Source organism: Eucalyptus grandis, chromosome 8, assembly GCF_016545825.1.
Source record: "Eucalyptus grandis isolate ANBG69807.140 chromosome 8, ASM1654582v1, whole genome shotgun sequence".
Lineage (NCBI taxonomy): Eukaryota > Viridiplantae > Streptophyta > Magnoliopsida > Myrtales > Myrtaceae > Eucalyptus > Eucalyptus grandis.
The window spans coordinates 33,645,852-33,673,293 of NC_052619.1; the positions used below are offsets into that span (position 1 = coordinate 33,645,852).

At 40.3% G+C, this 27,442-nt stretch overlaps 1 protein-coding gene and 1 long non-coding RNA gene across 2 annotated transcripts; one reads left to right on the forward strand and one right to left on the reverse strand.

The window, feature by feature from the left end:
• Positions 1–2,075: 2,075 nt before the first annotated feature.
• LOC120287185 (increased DNA methylation 2-like) lies at positions 2,076–9,459 on the forward strand. Its single transcript, XM_039299896.1, has 3 exons — positions 2,076–2,919; positions 9,246–9,319; positions 9,379–9,459. The coding sequence occupies exons 1-3, from the start codon at positions 2,076–2,078 to the stop codon at positions 9,457–9,459; spliced, it is 999 nt and encodes a 332-aa protein (XP_039155830.1).
• Positions 9,460–14,358: 4,899 nt separating this feature from the next.
• Positions 14,359–16,761, reverse strand: LOC108958931. Its single transcript, XR_005545660.1, has 2 exons — positions 16,335–16,761; positions 14,359–14,597 (listed from the first exon to the last, which is right to left on the reverse strand). It is a non-coding gene; the product is annotated as an uncharacterized LOC108958931 (long non-coding RNA).
• Positions 16,762–27,442: the final 10,681 nt, after the last annotated feature.

Genomic DNA, 27,442 nt, shown 5'->3' on the forward strand with positions numbered 1-27,442 from the left:
AAAAAAAAGGACTCCCATATTAGATCAAGAAAGAAAAAAAGAAAATCTAGACCTAGAAAAGAAAAGCAAAACCTTGGGGCGAAGTTTCTTTGAGGGAGGTTTTTTGGGAGAGAAAGGATTGAGGGTAAAGGGATTTACAACCCACCCCCTCCCTAACCCAATAGATGCTTTGCATATTGCTTTTTTTTTTCTTGCCTTGTACAATGACTGAGTCTATGAGTGATTAATTCCAAGGTGAATAGGTTCTAGAGCTAAAACTCGAAACCTGCCCTGTTATAACCAATTCCTAGTTTTTTCCCCTCTTTTTGGTTAAGTTTTTATAGCAAAATCATATGAGGTTATGAGTAATAAAATGATTCAAAGTAAGGATGAATAGTATAAATCCATATCTGCCAAAAACAACAATTCATAAGACGAACATGTGATCACGTACAATTATAAATAATAAAAAGTTTAAACGCGTAACATAAAACATAAATTATAAAACTTCATTCCTCATGCATCCATAAAAATTTAGGGAAGAGGAAAGACTAACAAAGAGTTTAAGGAAAGACAAAGGATGAAGAAGTGCTAAAGTTAGAATTTAGGAAAAAAGAAATTAGCATTTTAGCTTTTTAGCTTATAAAACTAGTTCCAAAACTAGGCAGTCCGGTCTAATTCTCGGGTGGGCATTCACTTAAAACCTATCCCCGGGCCAGTTCCAATGAGAATCGGTTCCTTGTTCTATTTTTTGGGTGGTTTGATTCGGCTCTCAGATGGAACTGATCCGATTGCATACCCCTAATTGAGTCAACCTAATTAAGGTAATAAAACCTCACATGTATGGAGCAATCAAATTTAAGCAATTCATTAAAATCGATTGGCCACAAAAGCAGAAAGAAATATGGATGATGCTCACTAGATTGGACTTTTGATTAAAGGGATATGATAGTGTGAAACCTAATCGCCTCCTATCAAATTAAGGACCTTTCAGATTTTGTAGATTTTGTTGACATAATTGACCGAACCTAGCAAATAGGTAGCTTCCATATTATAGTTGGCAATTGGAGATAAAAACTAGCGTGGGCGGTTCAAGGGTGAGTGCCACTCTAGAACCGGGAACCACTTGGAACCGTCCACTAAGGACCGGTTTCGAAAAATTGAAATGCAAGACCACCCGTTGGTTTTATAGACCCACCCAAGAACCAGATTAATGTCCCCACTGAGAAAGAGGCATGAAATTTGAGAGCACTTGACAAGGTCGGAGGCCAGAGGTGATCAAAAGCAAGAGTAATAGAGAGAGTGAGGAGACCAAAGGTGACTTGAAGCAAGAGTGAGAGAGGGATCCACGAGGTCAGAGGCCACCAAGAGCAAGAGTGACAGAGGGAGGCGAGGCTGCGAGATAAATAAGGCGAGAGATGGAGAGAGAAGAAGAGGAAATTAGAGTTTTGATTTGAAAAATGAAAACTTATAAACCGGTTCGGTCTAGATGGGCGATTCCACACTTAAAAACCGGGAACTAAACCGATACTCAACGGTTCTAGTAAATTGGAACCAAGAAACCGTAAGTCTGGTCTGGTTCCAAGCAGCCTCGGTTCCTTTGCACACCCTTAAAAATCATCTTTAAATGGGTAGGTAAAATTAAATTACCTACTCATTAGTATGGGTCCAAATGGATAACTTTCTTTTCTTGGATTAATAGAAATTTTGTCCTGGCGAGGAAGGAAAATAAAATCTTAACCAAAAAGTATGAATTCTGAAAGCTGCTGAATAACAAAACTACCCCAGGTAGAGGCGAGCCAGCACTATAAAAGCTCGACTTCTGCCAGTACTTTTGGCCACGCCCAACTCTTTGACTCGCTATTTAGTGTCTATTCTCTAATATTACTCTGGTCCAAAGCATCAAACAAGTTCTTCAAACTTACTGGTTAGCCACTTTGCCTTCTTGTTCTTGTTACGGATCTCGATGTGTTCATGAAGTTGTCTGTGAAAAATGATTGAAACATTAATAATGTGCGATTGGAAGATTCTAATAGTTACGTTGCATGTACTGTTCGTCAACTGATGCCTTGCTCTCCTGCAGATTCTCTTTGAAAATGGGTCCACCAGTGAATGCTGCTGCACCGTCCACCGCTTCTTCTGCAGGTGAAGACATGCTGACCAATGACCAGCGCTTCCTCTTGACCGTCATTTTTGGATTATACTTTGGGCCTCATCTCCAAGGGGAAAGGCCACCCCACAAGTCAGCATTGCAGAGAGTACTCGAGAGACTGCCACGGTACACTCAAGATCGGCTGGCTGGGTCCAAGTTGATGGTGGCCCAAATGATTCACGTATATTATTATATACTGAGGAAGGCCAGTCAATCTGTCATAGTGGCCCCACCTTTGCTGCTCAAGTTCTTCCGCGACGCGCTTCCAGCCAGAATGATTGGTCCTGGATTCAACTACCCTCTGTTCATCGACTTATTTCCAACCGACCTGCACCCTTGTTCACGTGTCGAAGAGCGATTTATGGCAATAGACAACATTGTCTTGATCGATAACCCGAGCACCTCTTACCTCAGGGAAGAGGTTGTTGCGAGGTTTAAGAATTTGACTGGACTGCAGGAGTTCGTTCTGGAGAAGGATGCTGCCAAGCTACCTATTTATGTCACCGATGAGGTGTTTTATCAAGTGATAGCACGAGAGGAGCGTTCAGAGGGACAACCTCATTTTTCTGTGCCCCGTTGTGGTTCTCATGGAAGACAATGCAACATCAGCATGGTGTTTTCTCCGCTCGATACGACAGGTGCCACTACCGCCTGGAGTGCTGGAGCTGGAGTTGTTTGGAATGCGGAAGTGGAGCTTGCAGGATCCATCACAGGGCGTGTGACCCTTGCAGAGTCTGAAGATAGTTACCTGTTTAACGTATCACTTCCAGGGATCAGAATAGATCAAAGTAAGTCTCCGATGGCCTAAAAGAACCTCAATATTTGTAGGTCGAGAAGCTAATTACTAAATTTTGAGCGCTCTCCGTTTGGTTGATTCTGATTCACATAGTGATGCATATGTATTGACGAATTTCTCGGAAACTTCCTTATGGAAGCTGCAGGCTTTAGCTGTGAATTCGACATGGATGGCGAGGTCTTGATCGAAGGAGAGATTGCAACCGGTGGGAACACGGTTGAAAGCAGAACAGGAAACCCTTGTCAACCTGGACACTTCTCTCTCCGTTTTCAGCTGCCTGGTCGTATCTATCTCAGAGGCGCCAACTGCAACTTTCGCTCAGATGGGACTTTCGAAGGAAGGGCGAAGAAACAGATCGAAAATTGATCAACTTGCAGGCAGCTTGGTTTTTGTTTTGAAATAATGTTGAAATTTACCGTGACTCGATTAGACACAAACTGCGTCCTATGTTTGGTCCTCATGTACCTTCTTCAATGCAAATATAGTCACACCCTTAAACTAACAAGAGTGAGAGATGGCACCGTTGTCCTTCTCAAATATAATTCCCAAAAGTTCTCCACCACTAACACTCTCTTCCTACGTGCCCCTAACCCAAGAACTTGAAAATATAAAAGACTAGTGAATTGAGCAACTACAATCCAATGAGTAATACATATCTTCTAAACAAATCAAGCAATTACTATCATTTAAGGAAAAAAAAAACAAATGTAAATCATTTACACCAAATCCAGAATACAACAAAGTTTAAGATTAAAATGAGTTGTTTGTATGTGTGTGTATATATTACTACAACATAACATTTTCGTGCCATAAATACTCATCTAAATCAATAATATCAAAACAAATATCAATGATCCAGCCCATTGATCAATCTCAACACACGCGTTATAGGTCCATTCCAATGACCAATGTCAAGCTAAGATATCAACTATGATCACGCATAATGCCTTATGACAAGGTGACCGGGCTCTCCCCTAGCAAGGTCTCCACCTATATCACCAATGGCCGGGCCACAAAGATCTTTAAAACTAGTATAGATATCCACAACCCCTTATTGGGCTCATAGCAATATTGAGCACCAACACCAATCTACAACATCCTCCACATGCTATAAAGCCAAATCCAAAAACCATTTCATATATCATAATACGTTTCTTAAACTATTTCGAACTCCATTTCGTTGAAATAGTTCACAAATCAATATATAATATTTTATACTCCATATTGAAGTCAAAGACTTCTCTTGAGTCTTTCAAAAGGATTCGCAAACCCATTTGCAAGCAATCAATTTAGACTATCATCCCCCAAAAAAAAAAAAAAATCCATATCTAATACACATATGGTAGCAAATGTTCATTCCAATTTATGCAAGAAATATGCTCATTCTTAACTCATAATATAACTAATCCATTTCGTTTTCGAAATATAAGTTCTAAAATCAAAGAAGAGATAGTATTACTCATCTCGGAATGCCAATCGTCGAACTCGTGATCCAACAATTAAACGAAAAATAACGTTAAAATCGAGTAAAAATTATGCCTAACACTAACAAAGCGACTCATACACATTAACAAATCACTCACTTGAAGCAATTATTTAAATCTAAATGAAACATGAAACTCATAAGTGAAACCCCAAAATTCTCACTTCGGCCAAACCATTTATTCAAATTGACTCCCATCAAACCCATGGCTCCGCAATGCCATAATCCACCGTTACCTTGAAATCCCACCGCTCAACAATTCAAAAATGGAACAACACGGCTCAAGTTTCACAAAACTTCGAATTTAAGCCATAATTCCAAAAACTACTTCAATTGGACGAACGGATGATAGGAGCACTCATTAGGCATTGCAATACGTATAGACTTCGGTTTGCCGAGGCCTCTGTGGAGTGAACGCACTCTCTCTTTTCCCTCTTTTTTTCTTCTTTTTTCCCTTTTTCTTTCCGTTATTTATGTTTGTTGTGTGAGCTCTCGGTTAATATGAGCCGAACATCCCTTTTTCCTTTTAATAGCTTAGGTCCCCTTTTCCCTTCTTTTGTTGACTTCTTCACGATTTTTTTCCTTCTTTTTTTTTGCTTTTCCTCTTTGACTTTTCAATCCATATTTTACAAATATAATGCAAACAAAGAATGGGATACAACAGCTCCTAATTCTTCTTACTAAATTTTCCATCATGAACTACATCTGACTCTAAATTCTGCTTGGAATTATAGTATGGAAGGAGTTGATTTTAGCTTTTATCTTAGTATATGCTTAGGGCAAACAGAACAATCCAATTTTATCGATGCAGTATAATATGGGTATCTCTCTAGTGTCAAGCTATGGAATTACCACTGTTAACATCACGAGATAAGGGAGACATCAATGTTAGGATGTATGTGTGAGTGAATTATGTTAGAAAAGTCCCACATTGGAGAATTAATATGGTGCAAAATAGTTAATATATCATAGATGACCCATAACTTATTAACTTAAGTTTTGAATAAAGGTGGTCCAATTGGATATATTAACAGATTCGGACTTGAGCTCTCTCTTGACGATCTCCCTGAAAGAAGGTATCAAGCTTCTACTGCACACTTCTAACAAATTGTATCAGAATTTTCGAGTAGGCGGGTGTTGTGGTGAAGCAACACGGGCCCAAAGTTGATGCAGAAAAATACCTAAATTAAGGGAGAGCGAGCTTAACACTGAGCTCACATGTGGGGGAAGATTGTTAGGATGCACATGTGAATGAGGTATGTTAGAAAAGTCACACATCAAATAATTTATATGGTGTGGAGCAGTTAACGTATACTAAATGGCCGATAACTCATTCACTTAAGCTTTTGAGTGAAGGTGAATTTAACTGGACATATTAATGGGCTCTGACTTGAGCTCCCTTTTGGCAATCTCCTTGGAAGAAAATATTGGGCTTCTGTTGTGCGATCCTAACAATAAAAAAAATTCATAAGAAGCAATTCTAGGAAGCTCCTTTAGTTGTTCCTTAACAGAATATGTTGCCGTTCATGGGGAAAAAATCAGAATGTCCAAGAAAGTCCATTCAGGTTGTGATTTCATTGTAATATTTCTTATCTAGTTTGTCATTTGTCGAAAAATCATTCCTTGTACGTATATAAAAGCAGGATAAGCAAGGTAAAGATTGCACCTCACGTGGACTCTTTATTCTCTTCAGTGCCTTTCATCTATAGATTTGGGAATCTGATTGTTCTAGAAAAGCAGAGGAAACTTTGTCATTGGCTTCTTCCAATAACGGCCAAGCTAAATCTAGCAAAGGACGTGATGCGGCAGCATCAAGATCCATGGGGTACGGTATCTTAGATGAAGTTCAAGAATAAAGACTCATTCAGCTGAGTCAAGGTTTACTACCAAGTTGATTTCCTAGTTAAATGATTCCTAGTTCAATGTTTCCTAATTTAAAGTATTTTAGTTTTGTGTTTCCTAATTAGTCTTTCCTAGTTTAGTGCCATAGCTCCTCTATAAATAAGAGGTGCTTCTCAATTGTAAGAGACAGATTTGGGAGTTGATAATACATAAGAATTTATCTTAGTTGAGTTCTTTATGCAATTTACATCGACCTTATACCTTAAAAATCTTTCGGTTCTTTATCCAATTCATTGGTGGTGAACAGTCTAGTTCTTTCCTTGGTTGCAAAGGTATTCCTCCATGCCTTGGCGATGAACTCTTCTATACCAAAGTTCTCTTTTCCACAGAGAACATCAAATGCTCTCGTTCCAGCAAATTCATTCAGCAATCTCATTTAAACTCACCATGCATCAAATTACTACAAACCTTCAAGGGTGAATTAGATGGGTAAGTTCTTCTATTTGCTGGTTCATACTTCTATACTGAAAAGGAATGAATGATCGGGCTCCTGGATGCTTGACCTTGGGATAAGCCTATGATGAATGGCGTGACTATGCATAGAGGATCTCCCACGATAAATGGCACGAGTTCTCAACCTGCTAGAGAATCAAGCGAGACAAGTATAGCCACATACACCACCGGTTCATTGTCCACGGTACTCTGATCCTGATGACAATCCAAGCTACAGTAACGAATCCAACAACACTAGAGGCAACTCCAGTGATTCGAATTATTGAGCTAGAGGAAGAAGGAGGCACAAAGACAATGACAACAAAATCAAAGTGGAAGCACTTGAATTTGAAGGCAGCCTAAATCCATGTGACTTTATTGATTGGTTGCATGCTATCAAATGAGTATTTGAGTTTAGATTATTTCAGATGAAACGAAGTGCAAGCTTGCTTCTCTTGAATTTAAGAAACATGCCTCACTTGGTGGAAATACTACAAAATCTCAAAAAAAAGAAGAAGAGAGAAAATATATAAATTGATTATTGATGGCGGAAGCTGCACCAATTGTATGGCTCTTTTCTATCGAGAAAATTACCAAAACAGTCATAAACCTATTGCAACTTTTCCAATTCAGTCTTAAATTATTATTATTTTTTTTTTGGTCAATTCAATCATAAACTTTTTACAATTATGCTAATTCAGTCCATTTCAGCCATTTTTGGCCATTCCGGTGTTGACATGAATGCCAGCCAACGCCGACGTAGACATAATAAATATATATTTTTTTTTATTTTTTTTATTTTTTTCTTCACTTCCTTCTCCTTCCTCTAGCCAGTCATCGCCTGTGACTGGCCAAAGGCCAAGCCTCAAGGAAGTCTAGTCATGGCCAGGTGACCTTGCCCAAGCCGCCGCTGAGTTGCCAAGGCTCACCCTTGCTAGATTTGGTAATAGTCGAGCCTTCGACTATGGGTGAGGACCTCATTGGAGGCCTCGCAAGGGCAAGGCTCGCCCTCACTTAATTTGGCAAGGGTCGAGCCTCGACGACACCGCTAGGTTGAAGGCTGCAACCTCATGCAACCTCGGCCATGGCTACCGGTGGTTGGACAAGGCTAGCCCTTGCCGACCATGGTGATGCTCGACTTCAACAAATTCGATGAGGCTCCGCCTCACCCAACCATGGCGACGGCGGCTTTGCCGTTGTTGGGCGAGGCTCGCCCTCGCCAATGGTCAATGGGGGCAAACCTCACCATTGGCCAATGAGGCTGACCATGCCGGCGCTCGCCTCTAGCCGGCCAGCCAAAGGAAGGAGGGAGAAGGAATGAGGAAAAAAATGGAAGAAAAAAATAATAAATTTGAAAAAATAAAATATAATTAAAAATTTATCCACGTCGGTGTTGGCCGAATGGCCAATGCCAACCAGTATCCATGTCAACATCCATCCACCAAAATTGGCCTAATGGACTGAATTAGCACAATTGCAAAAGGTTTAAGATTGAACTGGCCAGAAAAAAAGTTTATGACTGAATTAGAAAAATTGTAATAGGTTTATAATTTTTTGGTAATTTTTTCATTTTCTAGCTATTCATCCATTGGAGAAATTTTCTCATATTGAGGAAGACAAAAATTCTAGAGAACGAATTATTACAGTGGTAAGAGAGCCACAAATTGCCACGTTCATTTCGTATGCCCTGAAATAATATATCTGGAATTGTTCATCATTTGTTAAAATATGTCCGATTTATTTTTCAGTTTGCCAGCTTGCCAACTTGCCTTTTAAGATTTTTATCTGGATGAACTGACGTATTATCTAATTCGTTCGAAAGGCCGCCTAAGAACTTATGGAGTCGAGTTCCTTTTAGTAATGGTAATTGTGGCAACTTAGCTACTTTCAATATTAGAGACCTTTCTCCCTATCTTAAAGTTGAAGATCCCATCAGAAATGAGGTCAAATATCCATCAACCTGGGGTGGATGATGCGGGAGCATCAATGTTCATGAGGATACAGCATTTAAAATGAAGTCTAAGAATAAAAACTCTTTCGACGGAGTCAATGGTTTACCTTTTCAAGTTGGTTTTCAATTGTGAATAAGATTTATAATTTAACGTTTCCTAGTTCAATGTTTCCTAATTTGATGTTTCATAGTTTACTATTCCCCAACTTAAAGTTTTCTTTTTAATGTTGCCTGGTGTAATCTTTCCTAGTTTATGTCCTAGCTCCTCATACGGAAGAGTTCGAAGACTGTTCCCCATTTTAACTCACTTCCATCTTGGGGCGTGTGAAAATTGTGCAGTCCGAAAACTGTTCCCCATTCCAAGTGTCGCTTCCAGGGATTAGAGATCAAAGTAAATTCCTTATGACCTAAAAAAAATCCTCTATATTTCTAGGCCTACAAGCTAATTAGTAATTACCAACTTTGCAGATGTCTCCTTTTGTATATTTTGATTCATATGGTGATGGTAAGATAATTGCAGATTTACATGAAACTTCCTTTTAAGATGCAGGAACATTCAGTTGTAAGTTCAACGTGGATGGCGACGAGGTCTTTATCGAAGGAGACGCTGCAACCGGTGGGAAGGTAGTTAAGAGCATCACAGGAAACTTTTTCCCCGCAAACACTTCTGTCCTTGTTTTCAGCTGCCCAGTCGTGTCAATCCTAGATGGTCCGACTGCAAGTGTGGCTCAGATGGAACCTTCGGAGTCGTCGTGAAGAAGTAGATCAATGATTGATGACTCCTAGCCAGGTAGACTTTGGAAAAGAAAAATGTTGGGATTTATCGAAACTCAAGTGGACACAAATCGAGTTCTATGTATGCTCCTTCTATACCTTTTCCAGATGTACATATAATGCAGAGAAACAATGTCTATTCTTTAATCGAGTTTCTCTGCATATGAAAAAGGTACGGGAGGAGTAAACATTGAACATGATTTTTCACAACTCCACCGAAGATCCAATCTGAGCCAAAGTTGTAGGGAGACTATCTGCAATTGACGCAACCGGGCAACTGAAAACAGAGACAGAAGTGTCCAGGAGGACGAAAGTTTTCCCGGTCTGCTCTCAACCACCTTTCGACCCATTGCAGTATCTCCTTCAATCAAGAACTCGCCATCCATATTGAATTTACAATTGATAGCTGCTCATCCAAAAGGAAGTTTCAGAATATGCAAAAAGGAGAAAACTTGAAACTCAGTAATTCGCTTCTTCGATTATAATGAGGTTTTTTTTATGCCATCAGGAACTTACTTTGATCTCTTCTGACCCCAGAAGTGACACCAAGAACAGGCAACAGTCTTCAGACTCCACAAGTTTCGCACGCCCCGTGATGGATGCTGTAAGACCCACATTCGCATTCCCAACCACTCAAACTCCAGCACTGCAGGTGATGGCGGCACCACAACATCTCTGTTGTACTTAGCGGAGAAAATACCACCTTAGATCAAGTTGAGCCTTCAAGTAGGTGTTGCGTTCTCCGGACAACCGTGATGACGTCGAGGAGGGTGAGCGTTATATGGAACCATTCGAAGAGCTGCGTTGCTCTCGCATTTTCTTCCGTGACAATCACGAGGAGGAAGGACAAAAAAGAGATCGTCCCTCTGACCGCACCTCTCGTGCCACCACTTCATAAAACACCTCATCCATGGCATAAATCGGTAGCTTGGCAGCATATGCTCCAAACCAAGCTACTCTAGCCCAAACAAGCACTTAACCTTGAAACAACCTCTTCCCTAAGGTAAGCGGTGCTCGGATTACCAACAAAGACCATGTTGTCTATCGCCATATGTCGCTCTAAAACCAACAAACGAGGGCGCACGTCGGCCAGAGAAATGAACTAAGGGTATTTGCTACCCGGACGGAGCACTTTTGTTGATGTATCAAGACTGCACGTGCTGTTTTTTCTCTTTTTGTTTTGTTTAGTCAGTTTGTTAGTGTCCTGTTTTTTAGGAGTTGGTTAGTCAATCTTATCTCCTAGGAGCAGTTAGCTGCACGTATCTTAGATATTCTGATCTGTTGCTAATTTTGTGGATCAAGCAAGCCGTTAGTCGGCGACGTGGGTTTGTGGTTACGTTTTAGTATGTATTTTGAATTTTTTTTTTTCAGTTTTCCTGAATACGATGCTCTGTTTTTTGCTATAAACTGGTTCTCTGCTTCTGCTGTAAACTCCTTTTTTCTGTTCTTTTTGCTGTCTACGTGTTCTCTGTTCTTATCAAAAAAAGAACACAACACTGGTATCAGAGCTCTCTTGATCTTAAGGGGCTGTGAGTGACTTGTGAGATTGATTGATTGAGAGGTGTCTGCATCCATAGAAGTTAAAAGCAAGATGGAGGCAGGATTGAGTGGTTTTTCAGCAATGGCTCCGCCAACGTTTGATGGAGAAAATTATCAAGCCTGGGCAGTGAGAATGCGAGCCTATCTAGAGGGTTGTGATTTTTGGGAAGCTGTGGAACAAGATTATGAAGTCGCCAATCAAATCAAGTTTCACAAGGAGAGGACGACAAGGAAAGCAAAGGCAAAGTCTTGTTTATATGCTGCTGTCTCGCTTGCCATTTTCAGCAGAATTATGGCTTGTGAATCAGCCAAAGCTATTTGTGACTTCCTCAAAGCTGAGTATCAAGGAGATGAGAGGATCAGAAGCATGAAGGGGTTAAACTTGATCACAGAATTCGAGAGACTGCAGATGAAGGAATCTAAGACAATTAAGGAGTATTTTGGTAAGTTGATAAACATTGCAAATCAGGCAAGAGTTCTAGGCACTGACCTCTCTGATAATAGGCTAGTGCAGAAGATTCTTGTCTCCTTGCCCGAAAGGTTTGAGGCAACTATTGCCTCTTTGGAGAATACCAAGGATTTGTCTCAGATCAAGTTGGCAGAATTGCTAAGTGCTTTGCAAGCACAAGAGCAAAGGAGGTTAATGAGGGTGGAAGGAAGTATAGAAGGAGCTTTGCCGGCCAAAGAATAGTAGAATGTAGGAGGAAAAGTTAACAAGTGGAAAGGGAAGAAAGGAAATGGCAAAGTATTGGTTCGAAGCTGCTGCGGGGAGAGAATAGTGCGAGCAACTCCAAGAACAATTGGGGAAGATATTCCTCATGTCAGCACTGTGGAAAAAAGAATCATCCACATTTTAGGTGTTGGAAGAGACCAGATGTAAGGTGCAGAAAGTGTCATAAGCTTGGACACATTGAGAAGTTCTGCAAAGAGAAGAGAGATCAGCAGCAGGGTGAGGCACATGCTGCAGTTCAACAAGAGGTAGATCAACTATTTGTTGCCTCTTGTTTCTCCTCTAGTACTCCATGTGACAGTTGGCTTGTTGATAGTGGTTGCACGAACCATATGACAAGTGATGAAACGCTGTTTATAAACCTTGACAAGTCGTTGAAGTCAAGAGTGAGAATTGGGAATGGGGAGTACTTAGAAGTGAAAGGTAAAGGGACTGTAGCAATAGAGAGTTGTGCTGGAACTAAGCTGATTTATGATGTGATGTATGTGCCCAAAATTGATCAGAATTTGCTGAGTGTGGGGCAGTTGGTAGAAAAGGGATTTAAGGTGATATTTGAAGAGGAGAAGTTTTTGATCTTTGACTCCAATGGTCAGGAGTTGTTCAAGATAAAAATGCAACAGAAAAGTTTTTCTTTGAATCCTCTTGAGAAGGAGCAGAGGGCATTCAAGTGTCAGGCTAATGATTTAGAATTATGGCATAAGAGGTTGGGGCACTTTCATCATAAAGGCGTGTTGTTCATGCAGAGGAATGAAATGGCAACCGGGTTACCAAACCTGGAGGAGCAAATCACAAGGTGCAAAGCTTGTTTGCTAGGCAAGCAGACAAGACTTCCCTTCAAGAAATCCACTTGGAGAGCAACAGAGAAGCTGCAGCTGATTCATACGGATCTATGTGGTCCACAAGTGACTCCTTCACTAAATGGCAGCAGGTATTTCATTATTTTCATTGATGATTATACTAGAATGTGCTGGATTTACTTTATGAAGCGAAGTCGAAGTTGCTGAGGTATTTCAGAAGTTTAAGAAATGGGTTGAGAACCAAAGTGGCTGCAAAATTCAGGTCATTAGATCGATAATGGAACAGAATACACTTCACGAGAGGTTTAAATCTTTCGTGAAGAGGCTGGAATTGAGCATCAGCTTACTTTGCTCCTTACTCTCCACAGCAAAATGGAGTTAGTGAGAGGAAGAATAGAACCATTATGGAGATGACTAGGTGTTTGCTTTATGAGAAGAGTCTACCAAAAGAGTTTTGGGCAAAAGCAGCAAGTACAGCAGTTTTTCTACTGAATAGATTACCTACAAGGGTATTGGAGATGAAGACACCCTTTGAAGCCTGGTTTGATGTGAAGCCAATTCTAAGAAATTTGAAGGTGTTTGGCTGTTTGTGTTTTCTCATATTCCACAGATCAAGAGAGACAAGTTGGGAGAGAAAAGCTGAACGGGATCTTTGTTGGCTACAGTTTAGTATCAAAAGCTTACAGGATCTATCAACCACAGACAGGGAAGGTGATCACTAGCAGGGATGTTCAGTTCCTAGAAGATGAGAAATGGGATTGGACAAATGAGCCACAAGGCAAGCACAAAGAGGTCTCATTGGAACCCGACGGGCGGTGGATGATGTTCCAGTTAGAGGTACTAGATCTTTGACCGATATATATCAAAGGTGCAGTGTGGCTATTTTGGAACCTGCGGGTTATGAGGAAGCTAAAAGTGATCAGAGGTGGATGAATGCAATGAAGGAAGAGTTGGCTATGATAGAAAAGAACCAGACATGGGAGCTAGTGGAGAGGCCTGAAGATAGGAAGGTGATTGGAGTAAAATGGGTTTTTAAGACCAAATTTAATCCTGATGGCTCAGTGAATAAGCATAAGGCCAGGTTGGTGGTGAAGGGATATGCACGAGGTTTGGGGAGTTGATTTCTCGAAACCTTTGCTCTGTGGCAAGACTTGATACAATTAGAATGATTCTTGCTTTGGCAGCTCAACAAGGATGGAAGGTATATCGGTTAGATGTAAAATCTGCATTTTTGAATGGAGTGTTGCGGGGAGGAGATTTATGTTGAGCAGCCGAAGGCTTTGTCACACCAGGCCGGGAGGAGAAAGTTTATTTCCTGAGAAAGGCTCTCTATGGCTTGAGGCAAGCTCCCAGAGCATGGTATAGTAAGATGGATGAGCACTTGTTGGGTCTAGGTTTCAAGAAAAGCCTCAGTGAATCCACTCTATATGTCAAGAAGTTACTATCTGACTTAGTGGTGGTGTCTCTTTATGTGGATGATATGCTGGTGACAGGGAGCAATAGTGCTCAGATTACTGCATTTAAGCAAGAGATGATGAAGATGTTTGAAATGACTGATCTTGGTGAGATGTCATATTTTCTAGGAATGGAAGTTAGGCAAACTCAGAATGAAGTTTTTATCTGTCAAAAGAAGTATTTGAAGGAGATCCTAAGGAGATTCAACATGGAGGAGTGCAAGTGTCACGCCCCGATCCTCGGGCACGCGCACATCCTTCACTCTTGGTCGATTTCATAATGCGATATCTCAGGACAATGTATCGCCGACCCTTTCATTTATTAAGCGCATGCGGAAGCAGTTAAAATCCCTAGACAATAAAACGATGGGATAGAAAAGCAGGGCCATATTTTTCATATTGAAATTTATAACCAAACTTTTATACAAACAACAAACCAGAACACTTCACATCTTTTTATTCTAAACTCTATTCACATCAAAAGGGAGATATCAAAGAAGATAGAGTTTCAGTCCATCTTGGCCGTACTCACGGCCCCTCTCGAGATTGTCTTCTTCTCCCACAAAAATCCTTCTCCAACTCTTCCTCCTCAGCTCCTTAGCGGGGTCCTGAAATGGTTTTCCCCAAACTGGGATGAGACTACGTCTCAGCGAGTTCTACCCCACTAAGCCCAATTAGTAAACCATTATACTAAAGGCTGCCTAAACACGCATAGGTCAGAAGACATACCTTAGCATCAGATCCCACCTGCAAGTCAGTACAATTCATAATAGGCACCCAAGCAATCATATCACCGATCGAAGCATCGATCAAATCGACCTAGTCGATTACATGACAACGAGACCACCCATGGTCATTTCCATTCAATCAATCAATTCATAACCTCATATCAAAGCAATGATCAATCGACCTAGTCGATTACATGACGCCACGACCCATGCTTGGTCGGCACATTCAATACTACTTATAAGTCCGACCATAGTCCAGGACTGCTCACTCTAAACTGATATATCGCCCGTAGGCTGATATAGTATACTCCCGATTCTCACACTCAATTAATCATGCATTCTTAGATTTGATCTCGGCATATAGCACGGCCTACTCTTAGTTCGGCGGTCTTCTGGCATTGCCAGGCATCGCCTCCCCCCATGGAGCGCGGCTTCGTCATTACGTCGACAGCATTCCCGAAGGAGCATCGTCTCCCCCCTTGGAGCACGGCATCGTCTCACCCCATTGAGCACGGCAACGTCTCTTTATCAGACGGCTTTCCCGAAGGAACATAGGGTCCAGAATCAACTGCGACCGGCTTCCCGTTGTCCAGGGGGTATCCCAAATAGGGATAACGTCCAGCTCAACAGCCCGGGACGATTTCTCATAACCATCACACGATCACTCAAATATGGCCCAGGGCACCGTGCATTGCACTCAAATGCTTTAAATTAAAATGGTGAGCCTGGCCTTTTTCTTCGTATTAAAAATTCACCTGAAATTACTCGTGCGTGGGTACACGGTCAACTTGATCCAGAAAAAATTGATATTCCTCCTTTTTGAAATCCCACTTTTTCATATAGTACTAAAAACCATTTTCGGTATCAAAACCCGACACCTGGGATTTTCTGAATAAATATTGGAAATTCACAATTTTGGAATTAAATACCAAAAATCCAATCAGCACTCAATTTGCATAACTTAGCACTCAATTGCATAAATTAACCACACCATTTACTAATCCATAATTCAGTCTCTATCAATTCCAATCAATTTAGAGTAAACCTCTAAAATATCACAATTTATTTAATTCCATATAACGTGGAGCTCAAATGAATAAACGGACTGCGCCACGACGATCAGCACGAGATTTCGGTCGTCGGCCATCAAAATCTTAATTTCCGAAAAATAATTAATTAATTTATTAATTTCGAAAATTAAATAATTAATATTAAAAAATTCAATTTAGCTCAAAATAAAGCCCGATTAAATAAACGGACTTCACCACGGTCATCAGCACAATATTCCGGTCCCGAGCCATCTCAGTTGAATTTTCAGAAAATAAATAATTATTTAATTTAATTCCGAAAATTAATAATTAAATACCAAAAAAATCCCCTTAGGCTCGAAATGCCTAATTGGAGCCCACTAAGGGTCGGGAAAAATCCCGAAGCTATTCCAATAATTAGTAGACCACGTCTACTTGCTAATTGCGCAATCAATTTATTTAAATCGCATCACAATTGACTAATAATTGCTAATTTATTCTAATCTAACAACCTAAACATAATTAATTAAATCTAAACCAACCTTAAGCATAATTAGCCAACTAATCCAAGATTAGTGAGATTACTCACCAAATCGCGCGCAAATCGGATCAATCCGACGGCGGCGACGCGAGGAACAATTGTTCCCAAAGCGACTCGCGGATCCGGGCCGGGAAACGGCCCAAAAAGCGGGCCCGAAGATGCTGAAACCCACTCCGTGGGTCTGCTAGACGGAGCCGATCGGGGCTGCTCCGGCGGCTAGGGCGGCAAGGGGAAGCCGGCGGAGGGCGAGGGGGACGCCGGGGAAGTCCGGCGGGGCTAGGCGGTGGCCGGAGGTGGCCGGACGGTGGCTGGTCGGTGCGGAACAGGGGCGAAACAGGGCTGATTCGCGCGGAGGGAGGAGCGGATGGGGCTCGCGACACACGGCGGCGAGCGGCGCGCGCACGAGCGCGGGCGCGGGCAGTCCGGCTCCGGTGCGGCGGCGATGGGCGGCTGGCCGCTGCTTCCGATCTTCTTCAGCTTCTGGTTCGCTCGCGAAGAAAAGAAGGAGAAGATGGGAGCTGCTTCTGTCGTGTGCGGGAAGGAAGAAGAGAGAGGAGAGAGAAGAGATAGGGTTGGACCGGTCAAAGAGGAGAGAGAGAAAGTGAGCGGTGGGGGCAATTCGCACGAGGGGGAAAGGGAAAGGGGAAAGGAGAGAGAGAAAAGAAAAGAAAGAAAAGAAGAGAGAGGGAGAGAGAGAAATAAAATATTACCTTTCCACTTATTTTATTTCATTTCTCTTTTCCCTTTCTAATTCCTTTCGGGCTTCAATTTTCTTCCGATAATTTCTTTATTGAAATTTCGGACTCGTCAATAAATTGACGAGCGATGAGACAGATCCTAAAAATAAGAATTGTGACGAGCTTAAAAATTCGATTCCCGAAATCGAGTTCAATTTCGTGGTTAAAAATCGATCGACGTGATTTTAGCTCAATCTAACCAATTAGGTAGCTTTTAGGGATTTTACGGCCGATACATCCCCTAACGGCTTTACCCAATAGGTTAGTTAACTCGTGAGTGATCAGCTCAGAGAAAAAGGGCCGTAAACACGTTGACGAAATGCCCATTTCACTTTATCGAAATGGGGTCGAATTTCAGGATGTCACAGCAAGAGTGTGAGTACTCCAATGGGTCATAAGGAAAAGCTTCAAAAGGAGGATGGATCAGCACCTGCAGATGAAAGAGTTTATAGAAGTTTGATTGGCTGTCTTATGTATCTCACTGCAACTAGGCCAGACATCATGTTTCCTGTAAGTGTCTTATCTAGATTTCTCAATTGTGCAAGTGAGTTGCATATGGTAGCTGCAAAGAGGGTATTGAGGTACTTGAGAGGTACTCTTTCATATGGGATTAAGTTTTGTAGAGTTCAGGAGTTTAAGTTGCAGGGGTATTCTAATAGTGACTGGGCAGGATCAATGGATGATATGAGGAGCACTTCAGGTTATTGCTTTACATTTGGGTCGGCATGTTTTTCTTGGTGTTCAAAGAAGCAGGAAATAGTGGCTCAATCAACTGCAGAAGCTGAGTTCATTGCAGCTACTGCGGCTGTGAATCAGGCATTATGGTTGAAGAAGCTAATGGATGATCTGCATATGCAGCAAGAAGAAGATATAGAAGTGTTTGTGGATAATCAAGCTACTTTGGCCATTTCACAAAATCCGGTATTTCATGGAAGAACAAAGCATTTTAAGGTCAAGTTTTACTTCTTGAGAGAAGTGCAAAAGGCTGAAGAGGTGAAACTGGTGTACTGCAATTCAGAAAACCAGATTGCAGATATATTCACAAAGTCATTTCATGTTGGTCGATTTGAACTTCTCAGGGCAAAGCTAGGAGTGTGCAGTACTTGATCCAGGAGGAGAGTATTGATGTATCAAGACTGCACGTGCTGTTTTTTCTCTTTTTGTTTTGTTTAGTCAGTTTGTTAGTGTCCTGTTTTTTAGGAGTTGGTTAGTCAATCTTATCTCCGGGAGCAGTTAGCTGCACGTATCTTAGATATTCTGATATGTTGCTGATTTTGTGGATCAAGCAAGCCGTTAGTCGGCGACGTGGGTTTGTGGTTACGTTTTAGTATGTATTTTGAACCTTTTTTTTTTTTTTTTTTTTTTTTTCAGTTTTCCTGAATACGATGCTCTGTTTTTGCTGTAAACTTGTTCTCTGCTTCTGCTGTAAACTCCTTTTTTCTGTTCTTTTTGCTGTCTACGTGTTCTCTGTTCTTATCAAAAAAAAAAGAACACAACAACTTTGCTTTGGTTTTAAGACAAGAAAGATGAACTTATTGCGCATCATGGGAATTAAACTAGTAAGTCTAAAGAACTTGGTTTGATGCTTTGGACCAGAGTGAACTAATATTCACTGAAATAATATAGCATAGACAATAATTACCGAGTGAAAGAGTTGGACTCGCCAAAGTGGCACTACTCAAGCTTATAAAGTGCTGGGCAAAAAAATGCTTCAAGTGCCAAAAGTTGTCACAAATGGGACACTTAAGTGTCAAAACTTACGAAAGTGCCATTTAAGCACCACTTTTGCCGGAAATCCTACGTGGCATTTTTTTTATTAATTTTCTCGCTTACGTGACTTGCCGAAATGCCAAATCAGCAAAACACACACAAAAACGACGTCATTTTGGAATAATTTAAATTTTAATATAATATAAAAATTAATTAAATTTAATTTAAAACAAAATCATGTATATTTATATTTATTTAAAAAAAACAAAAAGATGGGGAGGAAGAAGGTAGCCGGCGGCTAAGGGCTGAGCCCTCGCCGCCATAGCCTCCCACCGTCACCGGAAGGTGGGGGAGGGTCGGCCAGGCCACCGAGCCCGTGGGTAAGGGTCGCAGCCCTCGCCGTCGATCGGCTAGGCCGCCGGCCCCAGCCCGAGCTTGGCGGCCCCAGCCGACTCTCCCCACCTCCCCGACGACGGAGGGGAGGCGGCAGCAGCGGCGGCAAGGGCTGAGCCCTCAGCCACCGATTGCCTCCCTCCTCCTCCTTCTCCCCTCCTTTTTAAAAATAAATAAATAAATAAATTTTAAAAATTTAATTAAATTAATTATTATATTAAAATTCAAATTATATCAAAACTACGTCGTTTTGTGCGCAACTCGCCGGAAAATTACCACGTCAGCATTTTGGCTGGATTTTTCCGCTGGCACTTAAGTGATTCATTTTACTCCGATTTTGGAACTTAAGTGTCACTTTCGTAACTTTTGCACTTAAGTGTCATTTTATGCCAACTTTTGACACTCCGAGTGTCTAAAGTGCTGGCTTGGCTATGCCAGGGTATTTTTATATTCAAAGGCTTTCGAGATCCGTAAAGTTTTTGTTGAACTTTTATTTTCCTACTTCATTCGAAATCCAAGAAAAAAATTAGCCATGCACATCAATGCTAATAGGTAGGCAATTTAATTTTACTTACCTATTGTCCAGTGGTTCTTATCTCCAGTTGTTGACTAAAAAAATTAGCCATGTTTATTTATATAGAAATTTATTTGAATATTTAAACAATAAATCACATATTCTTCTAATAACTTCAACTTTTAGAATAATTTGGCTGTGGCGCTACAATATCTCATATGATATCAGAGTTAAAGGTAATAAATTCAAATATTTCTAAGCCCTATTTGCCTCCCCAATTAAATTTAGACGCTTCATTTAGGCAAAAATCAAACTAAGTGTGAGAGGGAGTGTTAGAATATTTAAATAATAAAATTACGTCTTTTTTTAATAGCTTAAACTTCTAAAACAGTTAACAGTTATAGGAATTGTGCTACAAAATCTCACAAAAGTGATTAGGTTTCAAAGTATTATATCTCATTAATGATAAGGATAATCTAGTGAGAAGAATCAGATGTTTCTATTTTCGGGATTCCATCATTACCAGTGGAATGCCATCTTCTCTCAGCGACCAAGAAATTGTAGTATGAAAACAGGGATGGTTCTTCAATCAGAAATCAACATCATCAACGGGCAAGGGCACAAGGATGAAAGGAGACCGAAGTGGTTGGGGTTTAAGGGAGCTACCACCAAAGAGGGGTAGAGGGAAACTCCTCAAGATGAGAACTCTATTTTTGTTGACTTTTTATGAATTGTTTGAAAATTTCAGGTGACTTATATTTCACCCAGCCAACTGAACATGTGTCTACAAGTAGGTCAGGTCATGCTTGTGTGGTTGAGATAAAGCCCACCCAAATTAACCAAAGGTAATTTCAAGGTTTGACTGGGCTAAAGTATTTGTTCTGGAAAAGGATGCGGACCGGCTACTCGTTTATGCCACTAATGACGGGTCATTTTAAGAGTCCACACGAGGTATATAACTATTATATATAATCACAGATGGAACTAGTTGTAATCGGTGACATAAAAGGGTAGCCGGTCTGCATCTTTCTTCAGAACAAATCTTTTAGCCCGGTCAAACTCTTTGATCACGTAATTACCCGTGTCCTAAGGCAATAGATACTCAGGTTACCACTGAACGCAATGTCATCGATATCCATACATCTCTCGGACAAATAAACAAGGGTGCAGGTCAGTGGGAAGGGTAGTTGCTAACAGGATTGAACACTTTTGGCTGGACAAGGCGTTGCGGAACTTGACCAACAAAGATGGGGTCACTGCAACAGATTGACTGGCCTTCCTGAGTATGTAATAGTACATGTGCATCATTTGCGCCACCATCAACTAGACCAGGACTGCAGATTGATAGCGTATTGCAGCAATATCTCAACTCATCTCTGCATTGCAGACTCGTGCGGCGGCCTCTCCCCTTTGAGAAGTGGCCTGAAGTATGTTCCGAGAATGACAATCAAGAGGAAGCTTTACATCCCCGGCCACAACAGCACCAGGTTACAGCAGTCTTGACTCAGCTTCCTGACTTGGCGCACTGAAGCCTGAAGCTTCTCTTTTCAAACCGGAGTTTATTGTCGGGATTGATCACTTTAATAAAAAGAGGTCCTTGACTCAGACGTTTTTCTCTCAAAGATCTGTTACTAGACCGCAGAGTTACTTAACAATAGGAAGTAAGCATTCTAATTAGAGAAGGAACCTTGCCTGGACTAAGGTCATTATTGGAGAAACTCTATCTTCAATCTGAGTTCAAAATCTGCAATTCCATGCTCTCAGGCAAGACCAAACCAACTGAATATCAACAAGAAGACTAATCAGGAGTTTCAGTCATTGAAACTTTGCCTAGGCTCCAGAGATCGAGCTTCCAGCATCAGAGCTCATTGACTGTTTTGCAAGTCAAGGCAAAGAATGAATTGTGGGGGCTCAGCAGCATTCACTGCTTCAGACAATTTCACAATCTGTACAGAAGGCAGCATCAGGTGAGGAGCAGGTCATAGCAATAAAAATGCAATTTTTATAATGTCAATGTGCTAAAATTACTGCATACAGCATACAGAGCAGAGATAACAGCTTTCTTCTTTCATTTGCATGCTGAGACGTACTTCAGACCAGATTTCTGAGAAGAGAAGCTCCAGATGATGGCAATACAGAATCGCTGCTATATACTTCCGGTCAGATGGCCCGGTCCTTGACAGGGTTGAATGATTCTCCTTTGGACAAAGGTGCTTCTATGCTTCCCATTTATATCAGCAATGATGCACTCAATGAAGCAGTAGCATGAGAAGTTCGTTCCCGAGGTCAGTTTTCGTCCTTTCATGCTCTCCTGGCAGTTCTCGTGAAGAAGAACACGACAATCACATGGCCTGCAGCAGTATCACGAGAATCAAGCGGCGAGGGATGGTTTCAGTCCTCCCATGCCTCCTCACGCTTCTCGTGAAACTTGAAAGAAAATGCAAATACCACATGACAGTTAATATCCTGCTCTGTGTAGTAGTCCCGTACTTTACCGGATTTAGCTCAATCTCCATAGCTTGAGAAGTTCAATGAATATATAGTGCGGAACTTCCATTTTATAGCATTTTAGTGAAAACCGTCTGTTTTCATCGAACTTTAACTCATTTGATTTGCTGCTTTCTGCTTTGATATGGTCATTAGTGTGCATGAGTCAGGATTTAGCAACAGAAAGACAAGCCATATATCATGACCGGATGAAACTTATCGCCTGATCTGTTTTCGTGGGACAGGCAACAAAGATCCGGTTTTCAAAAGAGTAAATTGTGGCTCATTAATGTGATGGATATGAAGATACGAAAAAGATAAAAACATCATTGACAAAGTTAATTATTGAAAGAGCCTCAAAAAATGCCTTTAAGGCACTCTTGACGTTGAGAGTGTTGGCGTGAGTTATCAATTAAGATTAATTAGAGAAACTGTAGGGCTGATCAATTGTTAAATTTGTATTGTATAATGTCCTTATTTTGAGGATCAATCAGATTCTTAACCTAAGATAGTGAATAGCCTAGAATAGCATTGGTAATTTTTGCTCTATACGACTATATATGTTTTTGTGTTCATTCAATAAAGAAATATAGAAAGGACAGAAAAACATCTTTGCTCACTATGGTATCGGAGCAGGGATCCTAGGGTTTTCTGCTATGATGAAACCTCGACCAAAAATTCAAAAAGGAAGGAATCAGACCTAATCAGGAACTATGACAGAACCAACCGATTTGTTGGCGCACCAACAGCACGGCTTAATGACTGCCATCCTTGACGACTTGATGACCTAAATGACGTGAGTCTTGACCTAGAATCAGACTCGAACCCAAGCATCAAACAACGATTCTGCCACTACATGTATTGGCATAAAGTTGGATGGCACCAACTATGTTCTATGGTCCCAAGTTGTTGAGATATATAACTCTGGCAAAGACAAATATCAATGGGGACATTCCATAGTCTCAACCGACAGATCCAACTTTCAAAAAATGGATATAAATGATGGCATGTTTGTTTCACAACAAAGATATGCAAAAATTTTGAAGCGACTAACATGGAATCACTCAAATCAATTCAAACCATTAAAGGTAGATTTGTTTGGAAAAAAGTAAAGTCGATGCTTGGTGTCGTTATATTCGAGATCAATTTCAAGGGAAGCTATTAGAATAATATAAAATTGATTGTTGGATTGTTGAAAAATTGAGCACATGGTTTGCAGGGTAGTCCTGGGTTGAATAAATGCAACATTGTTTTTGAATTTTAAAACCTTAGCTATAAATAGAGTGCTTGTGAAGCATTGTAAACAACAGGATAAGCATTGGTCTAGCATCAACTCTAGACCAACCTTGGATCGATCCAACTCGACCGATCTTGGTCCGGTCCAAGTGGGACTAGGTCAGTCTTTTGTCCTAGAACCCCTAAACCCTAAACTATGCGAGTTGGTTGTTAGTTTTGGGAGTTTATGATTGATCCAACTTGGACTAACCATGTATATAATATATATATATATATATAATATATGTTTTTGTATACTTTAAATTATAGCACCTTCTCATCATTTATCTTCGCAGGCCAATTTGTCATGTAAATTAAAAAAAACAAAAACAAAAACCCTCTTTACTAGCCTCGGCCTCGGCCTTGCTCCCCTTGCTTATGACTCGCCTCCTTCACTTGCGTCACTTGTCTTGTTGCTTCCCATCTCTTCACTCAATTTGCTACTCGCTCTATTCTCTTGCCTCGCATGTTTGTTTTTATGGTTTATTGCTTTTAACAAAGCTTTTAACAAGTGCAAATTTCTATTATTACTTTACTTTATATTTATGTTTGATGTATGTAATTTGAAATAGTATGATTGTCCTTGTCCTTTTAAGAAATATAAAAATGGAAGAAAAATAGACAGTTGATCCGGGATAGACCCTAGAACAGCACCGAACCCATAGGGTCAGTCTAGCCCTTGGTCTCAAGCTCAACAACGTGAGTCCTCAATCTCAAAAAATGAGAACCAACACTATACAATTGGTCCCTAGGTTAAATGCTGGACCAGCCCAACCTAGATCATACTCACCCTAGTAAACAAGGAGTTGTAGTACGAAGCAAAAAAGCATTATCAATTCAATAAGAAGTTCTTTCTTCATTGTGCTTTTACTTCTAATTTCCATAGTTTATACTAATTTTTTGGTTCTTCCATTCCCACTGCTTTATGGTGGATTATTGTGCTTTGACAACAACTGGAAATGCCACTTGAATCAAGTGGCTTGATCAAAATGGCTTTGCACATTATGTTTATTCTATCAATCAGTTAGATGAGTAATAGAAAGAAATGTTCTCTTTTTGGCTGAAAAAAGAATTTAATTGAGCTTTTGTTGTCATGCGCAACGGCTATGACCATTTAGGCAAACCACTTTGGGCCTCTAAAGGCAAAAAAATTTTGGAGAGCTTTTGTAAGGATCCAGGCTTTCCACTATATAATATTATCCACTTTAGGCCTTCGGCCCATAACACCTTTGGGCCTCTAAAAGCCCTTAGCCGAATGTTAACATGCTTGGGAAATTTTTTGGAGAGCTTGTGTAAGGACCCGAGCCTCCCACTGTATAATATTGTTCCATTTTTCACTTTGTATAATATTGTCCGCTTTGGGATTTGGCCCTCACGGCTTTAAACGTTATGCAAGAGCAACAGCTCACCTCTCCCAAGCCATAATATTGTCCTCTTTAGGCCCCACACTAGTGCAAACACACCACCATCCCAGTCGGGCTACCCCTCAAGGCTTTGTTCTTAGCATAGTGGAAGCATGTGTGAAACATGTTACACAGGTTAGAGAACCAAGTCTTATAAACTAGCCCAAGACTCCCCCCTAAGCGATGTGGGATAGAAGACACGCCCCCTCCCTGCACACGTCCAAGGACCGAAGCGCGGACACACCGCTGCCTTGGCCATCACAGCTTTAAGGCACGCATTTCCAAAATATTCTAAAATCCCTTAGTCCATAGGAGGTTCATAGGAGTTTTGGCATTTAGTATTTCTAGAATGCTAATATGTTTTTTTCTTCCAATTTTCCCCTCGCTAATGATTGAAATTCCCAAAATGCTCTCACCATTGACAACTTCGTCAGACATTGTTGGTGATGCCAAATCTAACCACCAACAAGCTAGATCTAGCGCCAACAAGTCTTGTCTAGGGTCACACAATCCCACCTTGTTAGGGAGCTGAGGCTAGATCTAACTCATCAACAAAGGATTTTAGTTTTTTTTTTATTGTGAAAAAAAAATATTGCAAAGTCCTTTACAAGTGTGCTTTTACCAAAAATCATTATTACTTCTCAATATGCTTTTACATTACACTTTACCAAACACAATTTGCATTTCGAGAAACCACTTCAATTTACATTTTCAAGATGTTTTCTCCAAAAGTCCAACCAAATAACCAACAGGTGAAGGCACTCTCCCTATCTTGCTACGCAGCCTTACACTCCAACCTCGTACGGGTGTTTTTACATTTTATTCTTCCCGGTGCAATTTGTTCATGCAAGCTGGCTAAACCCATAGAACATAGTACAACATTTTCCACTTTGGCAAAATCGAGTTGCTTGATTCATTAAATCTCATCCAAGGAAGGAAAAAAGGGAAATGTTTGATATTACTCCTGTTATAACATGATATAACAACATGAATGTGACCTTGATTACTTGCTATGAAATTAAGGCCCTTCTGGATTTTGTAGATTTGCTGGTGTAATTGACCAAATCTAACTTCATTTGGCCCTATTGATAAATAATAGTAACAAATTCTAATTCCGCTTCACTGAACAGCATTTTTGTGGGATACCAGATGCCCAAAGTTCTCCAGACGTGAATAATCGGCAAATCTATATTTAATGTAATCGTTTAAAAAATTTTGGATTTTTAAGGCACGATACTCTAGCATCCAAGACATCACAAATGCGACAACTTTCCCATGAAATTCACTTAATTGATATAATATCTCAATTGATCACTTGAATACTATAACTTTCATACGGTGTTTATTCAAATAATATGAAAAATTTATTGCAACCGTTGATTCTATTGCGCAAATCTCAATCGAAGATCACACAAAAGTTAGATTTGTGTAATCAAATCGATTCTATCGGAGAATCAAACCAATTCTAAATTCTTGTTGAAACTAATGGGAACCGGTTTGGTCCTCAGTTCTTTCTCTTTTTTTTTTTTTTTTTTTTTTTTTTTTTTTTTTTGACGAACTCAGATACAATTTAGATACTAGGAAAAAAAGAAAATTAAAACTAAGCAAGCTATGTATGGAAGCACAAAAACAATCGGATCCCTAAATTGGCTAGAACCGAAACCCTAGCTCAATAAATCTCAAATTGCTGAATATAAACAAAAATTAAAGATAAATAGACCTTGTAGAAGCAAGCTCGATACCAAATGATGTGAATTGTTGGGAAATATCATTCTACAAAGGCCCGAATGGTTTGAATTGCGAACCTCGACCTCCAATCAAACTCTGTGATTGGGAACCTTGGTATGAACGTGACCTGTTGATGAACGCGTGTCAACCAACCAACATTATAGACGCCACGAGCGAAAGAATTCCCTATCTCGCTCGATAAGTCGAATCGACCGTCACAAGAGAACCTTGATAAGGTCAAGTCCTCAAAAGAACAGTAGAAGAGAGTCTTTCAACTTTTTTCCTCCAAAAAATATATATTTTGTCTCTCAAAGAAATTCAGTTAGTCTTTAATATAGGCATTCTAGCCGCTACACAAACCCTAAAACCAACCCTAGAGATATAATGCATCATATTCTAGAATATAACTAAATAAAAGAATATATATATATATATATATATATATATATTAACTTGGTCAAATATTTGGTGACTAGATAATCAAATTGCACAAAAATTTCCAAGATTTTCAAGATTTGATCTAAGGTCATCTCCACACCGAAAATCACAAACCATAACGCCAACAGCTTGCCTGAATTGCTTGGCTCATGCTCGAGTAATGAACTAGTAGAAATAGATAATGGGTCCCTAGCACCTCCTCCTCGATATGGCTCGATGTCCACATCGGTTCAAGTCTTGTTGAAAATAGTTTGACCCATATTGACCCATTTTCATGTGATATAATTTCAATGACCCAAACTCAACCCGATTCCGAGCTAACACATACCCGATCTAACCCATATTACTAAAACACATCTATGCTTAGCCCTAACTATAAAAATAAATACCAACTCAAATAACCCACTTTAAGCTCATCCGTTGTATTTGGTAGTCAAGATAAAATTTATTATATTTTGAGTTTGATGCTTA

Bases quoted from the DNA above. Each gene is read 5' to 3' on its own strand.
- LOC120287185 (XM_039299896.1), top strand. From the start codon at position 2,076: ATGGGTCCACCAGTGAATGCTGCTGCACCGTCCACCGCTTCTTCTGCA. The intron at 2,920-9,245 runs GTAAGTCTCCGA...TTTAAGATGCAG, and splicing joins AGGGATCAGAATAGATCAAA to GAACATTCAGTTGTAAGTTC. The intron at 9,320-9,378 runs GTAGTTAAGAGC...CCTTGTTTTCAG, and splicing joins ACGCTGCAACCGGTGGGAAG to CTGCCCAGTCGTGTCAATCC.